The following is a 13,558-nucleotide window of genomic DNA, read 5'->3' as shown; positions in this document are numbered from 1 at the left end:
TCCATTAAAAAACACTGAATGGACTGGGAAGGAATTTTCTGGTTATGTGAATTTGGGGCTGGATCACGATACCCAAGATACTGATGAAATTGCGACATCTGCCCTCGTATTTATGGTTGTAGCCATAAATGGCCATTGGAAAGTCCCTGTCGGATATTTCTTCGTCCATGGCACTCCTAGCCAACTGTTAAAAAATTTGGTAAAAGAGTGGCCTCTCTCAAATCTATAAAACAGGGGCCAAATGTATTGCTCTTACATGCGATGGACTTAGAAGTAACATTTCCATGGCTCAATCTCTTGGTGTTGTCATAACGGAAGATTTTATTCAATGCAGTTTTCCCAACCCTGGTAAAAACAAAGCGAATTTGTTCTGTGATTGTCATAGATAAATGAAAGTATTAAAGCACCTTTGGATAAAAATATAAATCAAAATAAACAATTCTACCTAATCTGCTTTCCATAAAGTGTTTCATGGACCGCAAGTAAATCTTTTACCATGGAACACTCTACCGTAATCATAAAACTTTGATATGTTTATGGTGAACATAATCTGTTCAAGACTACAATGTTAGGGTGAAGTGTACTACAGCGGCCTCATCGAATTTGATATTTATTTTGGTTGCGCCTGATAGACCTTGTCACGTAGATGCCGAGGGTAATTTTTATTTTGGCCGCAAATGAAGATTTAATTGTTTAACTTAATTTTTTAATTTTAAAAATTTCTCATTTTCATTGAATTTTATATTAATTTTGGTTGCGCCTGATAGACCTTGTCACGTAGATGCCGAGGGTAATTTTTATTTTGGCCGCAATTGAGTATTTAATTGTTTAATTTTTTTAATTTTAAAAATTTCTCATTTTCATTGAATTTTATAATAATTTTGGTTGCGCCTGATAGACCTTGTCACGTAGATGCCGAGGGTAATTTTTATTTTGGCCGCAAATGAAGATTTAATTGTTTAACTTAATTTTTAATTTTAAAAATTTCTCATTTTCATTGAATTTTATATTAATTTTGGTTGCGCCTGATAGACCTTGTCACGTAGATGCCGAGGGTAATTTTTATTTTGGCCACAAATGAGTATTTAATTGTTTAATTTTTTTAATTTTAAAAATTTCTCATTTTCATTCAATTTTATAATAATTTTGGTTGCGCCTGATAGACCTTGTCACGTAGATGCCGAGGGTAATTATTTAAATAATTTATTTTGGCCGCAAATGATTATTTAATTTTTTAATGCAATTTTAAATTTCTAATTTTTGGGCATTTTCACGTGTTTCGTTGTACTTATTTCCGTCGTGTGTTCGCCGACACCACAGTTTCGGTGTCCTAATGAATTCCACGTGATATTCCCTTTTTGTATAAAATCAATTACAGTTTTTGTTCATTTTCTAGGTGTTTTCTATTTTTGGGCCACTTTGTTTCTGGTTGAGATTAAAAGTATATACTTGATGCCCATCGCTTTTTTTAGTATGTGGTTGGGGAGGCGCTGCGCGCCCCCAGCGCTTCAGCGAAGCGAGTGCGCGGCGCCAATACGGGGAATCTCAAAGTGCGTCAGGCGCCAATACGGGGAGTTTAGTAACGTATTTTACGTGTTTTGGAAGTAATCACACGGAAATTCCCTAAAATTCCTAAATTTTAAAAATTAAGTTAATTAATTATATTATCATTTGCGGCCAAAAAAATAGTTACGTAATCTACGCGTCAAGTGCTACATTCTCCGCCACCAAAAATAATACAAAAACACGGTAATTCCCTAAAATTACTAAATTTTTAAAATTAAGTTCATTAATTTAATTATCATTTGCGGCCCAAATAAAATAGTTTCGTAATCTACGCGTCAAGTGCTACATTCTCCACCAAATACACGAAATTACATGAGGCCGCTGTAGTGCAATTTTGCCCAATGTTATATCTTTTTTAGCGGATCCAGGTGAAGTTGTCCATTTTGTCCTTGATGCTTGCCACATGTTAAAGCTATTGAGAAATCTATGGGAATTTTACGGTGTTTTGATGGACCAACGGACTGGTGAAGTAAGAGAAATTCACCTTAAAAATTTATCAAGGAAATTGAACAACATTTAATGTAAATATTTAGAAATTCGAATGGGCATATATTGCCATCCTTCAGAGCTATCAAGAATATGAAGGATTAACGTTGGCTAACAAATTATCAAAATTTCATATGAAGTTTAAAACTCAAAAAATGAAAGTCAACTTGGCCGCACAAACAGTTAGCAGTTCTGTGGCAAAAAGCATAGAATTTTTGAAAGAGGCTGGTGATCCAGTGTTTCAAGGAAGCGGGCCAACATCTAAATTTATATCAAAAATTAAGTGTGATACAGGGTGTTTCAGAGATGTCTGGCACAAATTTACAGGCGTGTTCTTGGGTAACAAGGAGTTAAAAAGGCCCTAAGAAACGTTTTCCCATATTGAACGGTATCTGAGTAATTGGCCGTCAAAAATCGACCTCCAAAACGTCAAAAAACGCGCAAATGTACAGTTTCTATCATAACTTGAACCCAATTGTTTCCTTTTACTAAGCATTGCACAGTGTTTCAAAGAGCCCAAATTATTTATATATTCCTGAAGGTGGAATTAGTTAACAAGAACAAGAGAATACCAGGTAATAAAGTGGTAACAACCAGGCATCTGAAAGTACAGGCCTAGTATTAACAGTGTCCAAAGGGTATTAATATGTATTAATTATCTTAGTTAAGAAAGGTTGTACTTCTATAGTATTAACATGTCGTTTGAGACAAATACAAGGTTAAAACTAGCATTTAACTTGTATTGAGAAGGTGTTAAGTAGGCAGAAAGTTTAAAAAAACCTTTTTATTAGCAAGGGTATGGTCACCGTGAGTGATATTCACGTGTATTTGGAAGTGCTATCAGAATTATGGGAAATCTATGCTGGGCACATCCATGTTTAGTATTCCAACTTTGACATCCATTTCCCAAGGGTAAAAAGAAGATAAAATTGAATATGTTTGGTTTTTAGGTGTTGGATGAACTAAATGCATCAATATGTTTCCAATAAAACACACAGTTCTGATACAGTACCATCAAACATTCAACCAGATTTATTTTCTTAAATTTAACAAAGCTATGGTATTTTAGAAATATTCCATCATGATCATCATAAAACTGGGTGGGTCTTATCCGCTGCTTTCTTATTCACATATTTCAAAATAGTTTTTAAAGTTTGTCCAGGACCACATTCGTAGGTTGAAGGAAAAGCCGTGTCTACAGGTCGCTCGTATACCACATGTAAAGTTTGTTCCCATCTAACAGGTTTATAAAGTTGCTGCGTTAATTTATTTTTAATATCCATCTCGTTTCTGTATGGCTGGCCATCAACATTGGAGTACACTGGAATAACAGGTTTCGAAATTGAAACTGCTGATAATGCTTTTGACAGAACACTTTGAGCTGGTTTCATTAAAGTTGTGTGAAAGGCACCACTAACAGGTAACCTCTTCAGCATTTTTAACCCAAAATCTTTGGAATTCAGTTCAATGAACTTCAAAGCCTAGAAAAAGGTTAAAAAAATTTTTCACTTAAAGCTTATTCCTAAATATATTAATATTATAAGTGATTTCTTCCAGGTACATTTTGAAATAGCACAAGTGGATTCAAAACATTTCTGTTAAATTTTGAATTGGGTACATTTAACAAGACTAAGTTGCTTCAATTCTTATTCTGGTCAAAACTAAACCAGCCATTTGAGACAGACATTTAGTACTTAGTGATATAGATGTCATAGAAGCAATCACTCATAAATAAGGAAAACTGGCTTCTAAAATTATGGTAGCTACTATATCTGACAATGTGGCTAATTTTTACTGAATGTTAAAATGGGGGTTGAAAACATACTACTCTTGATAAAAAAATCTCAAATTAAAACACAGACCCTGCTTTAAAAGTAGTAGTATTTGGAGGTCTACTAAAGAAATATTCTTATTTTTCAAAATTTTCTAATTTTTAATATACGTTCCTAAGGTTTCTGTGACTAAAGGTAGCTAATTAAATTAAATGTCACTTATAAAATTTTTAATGTATAGCTGAAAGAAATCTATTATAAATCCACCTTCGAGGTATGGATCCAGCTGCTATAACCATCATGTTAAATATCACTAACAATAGAGTTTAAAATGAAAATTATAAACTTAACTATTTAACCTTGCTGATTGTACAATGCACGGAATTAAAATTTTCTTACCTCTTCATTACCAGCAATAACTTTGCAATGGGGAAATAAGTAATTTGCAATTTCACACACTGGATCCTCAAGACCACATTGTTGTTTACACCATTGTTTTGCAGCATAACATGCAAAATTTAATTTTGAACCAGGACCATAAAATACTGTCATCATTCCGCTTGGAATTATTTCTGAAGCTGCTTGCATTGCTTCACCTCTGATCTTCACTAATCGTACAGCTGCAATTTATCAAAAAATTTATTAGTTAATCCTTTATTTTTTTTCCAAAATAGAAAATTGGTTGGTTTTTAAATTAAGGCAATGTTGTTGTTTCTAAAATGTAGACTCTTGCTCTGCCCAATAGAGCACCAAAATCTGAATATGGACTTGTCAGTGCAGATACACCTTAAATTACACCATTTGTTAGGCTATTATTCGAAATAATAAGAAAGTACAAATAATCATATACATCAAATAAATTAGTTTTATATACTTTTTTATACATCGTTTGGAGTATTGAAGGTGCAAAACAATTTTTCTTTGATCCTGACTCAGGTGAATAAGTATAGACAAAAAATTGAGCGTGCGCTGCTGATCTTTAAACAAGGATACCACCAAGGTTTGTACAACATGCAGGTACTAAAAGTCGGTTTTTCGAACGAAAATTCACAGGTGCTAGTAGAGTTTCTAAAATAAAATGTTTTGCAACTGTAAAGGCTTTTTTTTTAAATTAAAATAATATACCCCATATGAATGTACTACAAAATAAAACTATTTCAAATAATTAAATGGTTCAATGGTATGTGATTTTCAGGAAGGAATATCCTAAGAAAAATGCAAAGGAAATAACTTTAATTTAAAATATAGAAGCAGACAATATCAGCTCAGGTTGATGTAGGCAAAGATAATGAAATGAACCATAAATAAGCGAGCACATAAAAAAGTGCTTTGAAACAAGCATAAAATAAATTTGTCCTTCATTTCATACTGCAATACACCACTAAAAATGTAGTTGATAAATTTAAAATCTTTAGCATATCTTATTTTATTCATAATATCTTGCTGAGGTTACCAGGCCATTATAGTAGCTGGCAGAGTTGAAATTGTTATGTTATTGACAAAAATGTAATTTTGAATAGAAAAAAATTAATACTTTGAATTTTCAATAATTAAGTAAAATATTTAGATATTGATGTTATTCTGTATGATATTTAACTACTAACTAGGCATATGAAACGTCTTACAAAAAAAACCACTCCAATGAGTAATGATTCTTTTTAAGTTACAATAATTTCATACCGAGTCGCCTGGGACTCAAGATATTTATACATTATATGAAATAAAAATTGAAACTTAAGTGTCAATTTATATTTAATAACACTTCTTCTACATCTCTACCGATATGAGTAATTAGTTGGACCAGCTGACACGCTTATGGAATATAATTAAAGACTTCATAATAATGGAATATAAGCAATATAAATGGAAATCTCTACTTTACAAAATATCCATTTAATATTACTCGTGACAAAAATTATTCGACTTACCATTTTCAAACGAAATTGCTCCTGTAAATACTAATGCCGTATATTCCCCAACACTGAAGCCAAGCACACCCACACAATTTTCAATAGCCTAGAAGAAATAAAATGCTTTTGAATGAAAATGTTGGAATTACAAACAGATATTACAAAAACTCTGCATAGTTGATTACTTCTTGAAGATGGTATGTACATTGTTATGTACAAATTCCACAAATTTAATTACAATAATAATTGACAAGCAATCAAAGCACACTACTGTTATAGAGTGGGGTGGCGGAGTGGTTAGCACTTTTGGCTCGCAGCAAGAGCCGGCCCTTACCAAAAAATAAGTTGGCTTTTAGTTTGTATTTAGTTGGTATACACATTTTAGTTGGTATTAAGTTGGTTTTAAGTCGTCAGCATTTTTCAATAAACTAGTTAAAGGGGTAATAAGTGGATATTAAGTTGGCAGTATGGTTTTAGTTGGTAATAAGTTGTTTTTATGTATGGTTTTAGTTAGTATTTAGTTGGTATTTGTCCCAAATACAAACTTAAAACCAAGTTCCAAGACCACTTAATTTTTGGTAAGGGGGTTTGATCCCGCATGTGACACTTACTTGATGAGAAAAACTCAGAACAACTACTCTTATGTAGACTTTGCAAGTTCTCTCCCCATTTGTTAGAGGAGTTTCCCCAAAGTTCTTTGGTTCCCCCTTTCCATAAAACATTCCTGAGGTTAACGGTAATAGTTAAGTGTAGGGAGGTTGCAACTGCCCTCCTACACAATTTCACCCAGGCAATGGCAATTGACATTTATAAGTCACTACCCTTACCAAAAAATAAGTTAGATTTTAGCTTGTATACACATTTTAGTTGATATTAACTTGGTTTTAAGTAGGCTCAAGATGTCAGCATATTTCAATAAACTAGTTAAAGGAGTAATACGTTGTTATTAAGTTGGCAGAAAATCCTATTTCTTTCTAAAGTTTGAAATTACTTGGTTTTTAGTATTCAGAAAATTACATGTTGGTTTTAATTTTGTCCCAAATACAAACTTAAAACCAACTTTAAGTAGTTCCTAGACAACTAATTTTTTCGTAAGGGTAGGTAACTTCGGCCTGTGTCACTGTGTGGTTCCTTAGCTAATTGAATAATTATTATAAAGAAACTATTTTTACCTTTGGTATAAAAAACTTTTACAAGTTAACAGTCATCAAAATTGCGATGTAACTTGCTCAAATATGGTGGAAAACATTAGAGCTTTATTTGAACAATTATTAAGTTTTATTGATGATTTGGCCAAAAATGAAAATGGTTCCACTATCAATTACCAATGGGTATACTTTGTTTTATAACTAATTTTAAAATTTAATATGTGTTATATACTAGACTAACACGCTTAAATGTTAATGGGATTGAAGGTCCGACGAGGGGTTGGTCACTCCGCGAACTCGGTGTACACTGTCGTACCTCTGACTGTGCTAATAAGAGTTCGTGAACTCTTAAAAATCCGTGCCTTTAACAGGCACCTAATGGAAATTGGCATTTACTTTGCAAGAAATTTTAAGTGCCCAAGGGAAAAGGGAATTTCCCAAGCCAGAGTTCACACAAAATTTTGAGACTCAAATTTCCTGACTTTTCCCTGACCATTTTAAGAGATTTTCCCTGACGTTTTAAGTAAAAAAAAAATTATTTCATATATGGCTTTTATCAGAAGTTAATAAATTTGATGGACTTATATTTCAGTAAATTTTTTTTGCAATGTTGAAAAAATTAGCCAAACTTTCAAGGAAATATATGATAATCATACATTTGTCATAAATCTTGAGTAAAATTACCTTCAAAAAGTGTCAAAAGAACATTGAATTCCCTGACTTTTTACAAATTCTTAAAATTCCCTGACTTTTTACAAACTCTTATAATTCCCTGACTTTTTTGCCCAATTTTTAAATTCCCTGGCAAGGGTCCTATATATACTAGCTATTGCAATCCCATTAAGATAGAAATTGCAAAAAGCAAGAAGTACTGCAGTTTCATTGCACTATTTTCAGGGTTTCTTGCATCTACCTGGTGGTGAAACTTATTTCCCCCACCCCCCCTTACCAAAAAATAAGTTGGATTTCAGTTTGTATTTAGTTTATATACACATTATTAGTTGATATTGAGTTGGTATTAAGTAGGCTCAAGTTGTCAGCATATTTCAAGTTACTATTAAAGGGGAAATAAGTTGTTATTCAGTTGGTAGGAAAATACTGCTTTTGCTAAGTTTATAATTAGTTGGTTTTTAGTAGTCAGGAAATTACATAATATTTTTAAGTTGGTTTTTAGATGTTTCCCTAGTAGGATTTAAGTTACTTTTAAGTAGTTAAATGTAAATGTTGATTCTGGTTTAGTTGGAAATAAGTTGATTAATAAAGAGGATTTAAGTTATTTTTAAGTAGGCATTTGTCCCAAATAAAAACTGAAAACCAAGTGGAAATACAAGTTGTCCTAAGTGGTTTTTAGCCAACTTATTTTTTGGTAAGGGCCAGTTTAGGTAAAACTAGTTTAAGCCGGCTAAAACCTCAATAATGCTGAGAGCGGGAAAAATTATCGCATAAATACACCAAGTTAATCTTAACCTTGTTTTATACATTGAAATTTATTTTTAAAATACACTCTTTTATCATGGTAGCGACCTACTAACAAAAGCTAGCTTTGCCATCTTTTCCTAGATAAGTCGAAAACGTTTTGGCAGTGGAGTGTTTAGAGATTTTATCAGCCAGTTTAAATAGGTCTAAACCAGTACCGGATCAAGCCAAGCCACAACCCTGTTATTTTTAAATTAGGGATTTGATTGTATGACACACATAAAAAATTTTGCCACAAAACAAATGAAATTACCAAATGGCAATAAACAATAGAAAAAATTAATATTTTAAGTGAATTAATATAATTTAAATCAAACAATGAAATTTACCTCTGGTTGTTAAATTTTAAAAAAGCTGCTACTTCATGACTTAGAAAAAAACTTTATTTTATTCGGAGCTTTCGAATAAAATAAAGTTTTTTTCTAAGTCATGAAGTAGCAGCTTTTTTAAAATTTAACAATTTATAATAAACCACCCTTACCAAAAAATAAGTTGGCTAAAAACCACTTACGACAACTTGTATTTCAACTTGGTTTTCAGTTTGTATTTGGGACAAATGCCTACTAAAAAATAACTTAAATCGTCTTTATTAATCAACTTATTTCCAACTAAACCAGAATCAACTTTTACATTTAACTACTTAAAACCAACTTAAAAATAATATGTAACTTCCTGACTACTAAAAACCAACTAATTACAAAATTAGCAAAAGAAGTATTTTCCTACCAACTGAATAACAACTTATTACCCCTTCAACTAGTAACTTGAAATATGCTGACAACTTGAGCTTACTTAATACCAAGTTAATATCAACTAATAATGTGTATACAAACTAAATACAAACTGAAATCCAACTTATTTTTTGGTAAGGGCATGGCTAAAAGTTTTAATATTTATAGTTACCTCTGGTTGTTCATGTTTTAGTTTTTCTACAGCAGCTAAAGAAGTAACCATTACAGCAGCTTGGCAGTGCGTTGTTTTATCTAGCTGCTGTTTAGGTCCATTAACACAGAGATCTAAAAGATCATATTTTAAAATATCGTTGGCAGTGTCAAACATTTCTTTAACATTTGGAACATTCAGTAGATCTTGAGAAATCATTCCAACAAATTGTGATCCCTGTTCTAGACAGAAACAAAAATTTAATTAAAGAAAACTACACCATAGTAGAATTATAAAAATAACTAGCTCTAGTACTAAATCGACAAAATCATTCCATAAATAAAAAGTTAATTACACTATACATAAAAAATACTGTAATTTTAAAGTTACTTTCGAAAATGAAAACCAGGATCAATTCCTATTCAATTCAATTATTTTTATTAATATTTTCAGGTTTTTTTTACAGGTTTTTTCGGGCAAAGTCAATTGTCTTGACTGGTCTTTACAAAAACCCTTAACTTCTAGCTTCAGTACGTTCATGGTTATGTTTGACAATCATTACGAAAGGGAGTAATGTAACCTTTAAAGCTTACATTATTTTTATCGAGACTATTTGCTGTGTCAAACGTGGTTGAAAAAAATCCCAAATAATTTTTTTTTGTTTAAACCAGGTTATTTTTAAAACAGTGGATTATAGTACTTAAATTTAAGCTATTTTTCCTTAATTTGTTAATTTTTTTTTACTGTACATACATGTTCTCTATTAAATAAAATTTAAAAAAGTACCAAAATTATATGCCTCAGAGGAGTACCGATAGGGGGGCAGAGGCGGCATGTGGAATTGGGCGCAGTTCTAGAGGTCTTCTGAAGGGGCGCCAAAAGGCCCAAAATTATTAAAACTATACACATTCCTTATATTCAAATGTTCCTAAAGGTCCTTTAAATGCATTTGATATTTCAAATGTAAGTTTTAGATTTTAATGTTCTTAATTATAATTATAATCAGTATACAATTCTCAGTAGAACAGAACCCACTATGTAATATGTAAGTGAGGAATGAATATTTATTCAGTATTTATTTTATTTATGATATACATCAGGGGTGTCACATAAAAATTTTGAACCAGGCGCGCCACAACCCCTCAGTACACCACTGATATGCCTAGATTTAAAAAATATTATTTAATTTTAGTGTTTTTAATTAACAGGCATTCACTTCTTTAACACTCTTTCGCATCTTTGTTAAAAACACAGGTTTAGATGCTTTCTCTATGCAGCGTGCCTAGTCGATTTTGAAGTTTTATTATTAGCCTTGATTTTTGCCAGTGCCAATAAACAACTATAGAAAAGCAGTATCACTTAAAAATGCATGTATAGTAGTAAATTTAGTTTCAGTTTCAATTATTAAAAAGGTTGTGCCAGAAAGTTTTAGTTTGGATTTTTGGACAAATATTTTGGTGAAAAACACATTTTCATTTTAGGTTTGCTGTGTTTTAGTAAGAAAATGTTCAAATGATTGTGAAGGAGTAAATCCTAACAAAGATAAAAAAAACACAGGCTTAGACTAGCAACCATGGGGTCAACCAAAAATTTTGAGGGGTAGCACCGTGGCCACATACTACACTCAAAATTGATATACCACTATTATAAAAAGACAATGCCCTTATGCTGAAAACCTTAGATGGGATACTTGTGATACTTTTGGGATATTTAAAATTCTTTTGTATAATAGATTAATTTAAATTGATTTTTAAGCCTAGATTTTACCTAAATGAGCACAATCTAAAAAATTTATGCTTGGAGGGAAATTATAAAATAACATGTTTGGACAGATTACTTATGTTTTCAGTTTTTAACTCTAAATACATTTGACATACATTTGATGTGATAGTTCAGCTAAGAAAAACATGATACCTTGAAAACACACTAAATTATTTAAAAAAATATATATATTTGTCACTTTATCTTAAAATTTATGATAAAACCATCAATTTTTTAAAAATTTGTGTTGAATATGTTTTGGCATTATTACTGCACACATTAATTTTATGTTTTCATTTGCATTAAAATTATAATTACTCTCTAAAACTAGGGTATAATATGATATTAAATTTTTTTTGGGGGCTTCATATAAAAAAAGCAGACATTGAAAAAATTTGTAGTTGAAGTAACTGATACGTATACAATAAGAGCCCCCCTAACTTAATGTCTATGAATTATTTTTCCTGAACACACACCCTTTATTAAGGTGATACACCAGGTTTGTCTACGCGGAAAAATAATATTTGAAATTACACAAAATAAGTTTCAACAAAACAGGGCCGTGCGCGCGATAGGGTATAGGGGCGCCAAAATTGGTCCATATTATTATATTAGGGGGCGTAAAAATTTCAGCTCACCCCTGGCGCCATTTTCTCTAGCTACGTTCCTGCAACAAAACTGGAGAGAACATGAAAAAATTGCAGCCCATCTATGTTTGAAATACTCAAAAATGAAATGGTAAAAATATAAAAGATAAAATAGCTGCTGCCATCTATGAAAATTATAGAAAATGTTTGGTGCAACTCAGCTTAGGAGTAGTTTTTGAAAGTTATCTGAGTGTGTGCTGGATTTTCAGTAACATGGTTCCAGTTTCTATAAAAAAAATGTGATTGCGGATTTTGTAGAGACACAACTCATCTACGTAGTTTAAACCAACTGGATAATTCTTTGCCAACCCTGACCTCAATTTAATAAGTGTTCGAGGGTTGGCGGATTCTTGAAATGAAAGGTTTCATAATACTTCAAAAAAGTTTTTTGTTTAAAAGATTAACTGAAATTTTATTTTGGAAATAATTTTCTAAAATATTAACTACCAATTACAAATTACCTGGCCTGGAAACATGAAAAGAGAAGTTCCACGTGGATCAACAGTCGGCCGAAAGGCATTTCTGGTTTGATCTCTTGAGTTAGGAACAGATCTAAGGCAGAAATATTTTTTCACCAAAAAATCTGGAAAAATATAATTGTCAGCCAGTACACATAAAAATTAAAAAATATTATTTACAGAAGTAATGAAAAGTTATCGGATAGATTTCAATTCTTAAGAGGCATTTTCCCTAGCACAGACAGGGAAAGTTACGTTTTAGCAACGAACCATGGTCATCCCCCAACTGGCAAGACAGTACCTACATGTGTGCTTCCCTACGCCCGCCATTTTAGAGGATAGCTCATGTCTCAGTTCACTGCTGCTGCAGCCATTGCCATCCCCCTATTTGGGAATTTTTTTACAATAACTTCTGGAGTTGACACACGCTGATCAAAACCAGAATTCCAAACTTTTGTCCGATGCTTCTAATACTGAATATGAAAAATTAAGTCAGCGTTTAATCAGGGAAGTTTCTAATATTTTAACTGAAACTGAAGTAAATCTTTAATTATAACAAAAATTTTTTAAATTAATGATGTTCAATAAATTGAATTTAATGTGAAGTTGCTCTAGGATGGCTCTAGTAACATTTTCTTTTAAGCTGCTCATCCTAAACTTAGTTTGATGTTAAGATTTGAGGTTTGAGCACTTTAAATTTTGTTGAAAGATGTACTAGTATTATTTTAAAAATAAGTATTGTCACGCGTATACCCATGACCAGGGGCAGTGGAGCTTGGAGGCCTGGTTTTTGAACCTTCTTTCATGTTTCTCTCTGTAAACAAATAGTTATCTCCAGCATTAACAACTCATTTCCGCCACACTCTCAGAGGTCCTGCACGTGTCTTAACAAGCATTGACAATCGTGAATCTAACATTTTAAGTGAACAGGCTTCAGTACCAACCAATTTGTATAAACATTACCAAATCACCCATATTTCCGAGCATGTTCCACACACTCTATACAATTATAGATGTTACAATCCTATTATCTTACTCACTCAATTTCGTTTCTTTGTTCGAAACAAGAAGACCTCTTTTCAGGCAAAACATTGTTTATTTAATAATAACAAATAATTATCTTTTTTAGCTATTATAAAAGATATTAAGGTAAAAAAGTTAACAGTATTTAGGACACAAGTCAATGTCGCACAGAAATTGGACTCAATCAGGATAAATTAGGATTATCCTATAAAAAGTTAAAAACACCGTAAATTCATGATCTTGCAGACGACGCGAGGTAAACAGGAAATTCTTCTGATAGAAAAATTACCAAAAAAAAACAGGGCTGTACATATTTACGTTTAAAATTTTTCTATAATAAAATCCCACTTTACAAGCTCGTGAAACAGCTAATTTCTGTTCTTAAACCTCGAGTACAAATAACGGTCAGTCCTTTAAAAATATGGGGAC

The 13,558-nt window shown here is 31.9% G+C and overlaps 1 protein-coding gene across 2 annotated transcripts; it reads right to left on the bottom strand.

Annotated features, from left to right (window-relative positions):
* Positions 1-3,050: 3,050 nt before the first annotated feature.
* beg (malonyl-CoA-acyl carrier protein transacylase beg) lies at positions 3,051-13,271 on the bottom strand. Of its 2 annotated transcripts, XM_090175055.1 has the most exons (6): positions 13,147-13,271; positions 12,110-12,231; positions 9,262-9,477; positions 5,753-5,840; positions 4,224-4,444; positions 3,051-3,533 (listed from the first exon to the last, which is right to left on the bottom strand). In XM_090175055.1, exons 1-6 carry the CDS (start codon positions 13,196-13,198, stop codon positions 3,141-3,143), a joined length of 1,092 nt encoding a protein of 363 aa, XP_090031181.1. In that variant the 5' UTR covers positions 13,199-13,271; the 3' UTR covers positions 3,051-3,140. The 2 variants fall into 2 exon arrangements, with proteins under 2 accessions (XP_090031181.1, XP_090031183.1); XM_090175057.1 differs by lacking the exon at positions 13,147-13,271 and having other exon boundaries at positions 9,262-9,482.
* Between the last annotated feature and the right edge of the window lie 287 nt (positions 13,272-13,558).

This window comes from Leiobunum rupestre, chromosome 5 (genome assembly GCF_980474605.1).
Source record: "Leiobunum rupestre chromosome 5, qqLeiRupe1.1.hap1, whole genome shotgun sequence".
NCBI lineage: Eukaryota > Metazoa > Arthropoda > Arachnida > Opiliones > Sclerosomatidae > Leiobunum > Leiobunum rupestre.
This window is presented reverse-complemented; position numbering and strand designations above follow the sequence as displayed.

Excerpts from the sequence above, each read along its gene's own strand:
- beg (XM_090175055.1), bottom strand. The coding sequence starts at position 13,198 with ATGTTTTGCCTGAAAAGAGGTCTTCTTGTTTCGAACAAAGAAACGAAA. Across the intron at positions 12,232-13,146 it reads GAACAAAGAAACGAAATTGA|ATTTTTTGGTGAAAAAATAT; the intron begins GTGAGTAAGATA and ends ATATTTTTCCAG. Across the intron at positions 4,445-5,752 it reads AGCAATTTCGTTTGAAAATG|CTGTACGATTAGTGAAGATC; the intron begins GTAAGTCGAATA and ends GATAAATTGCAG.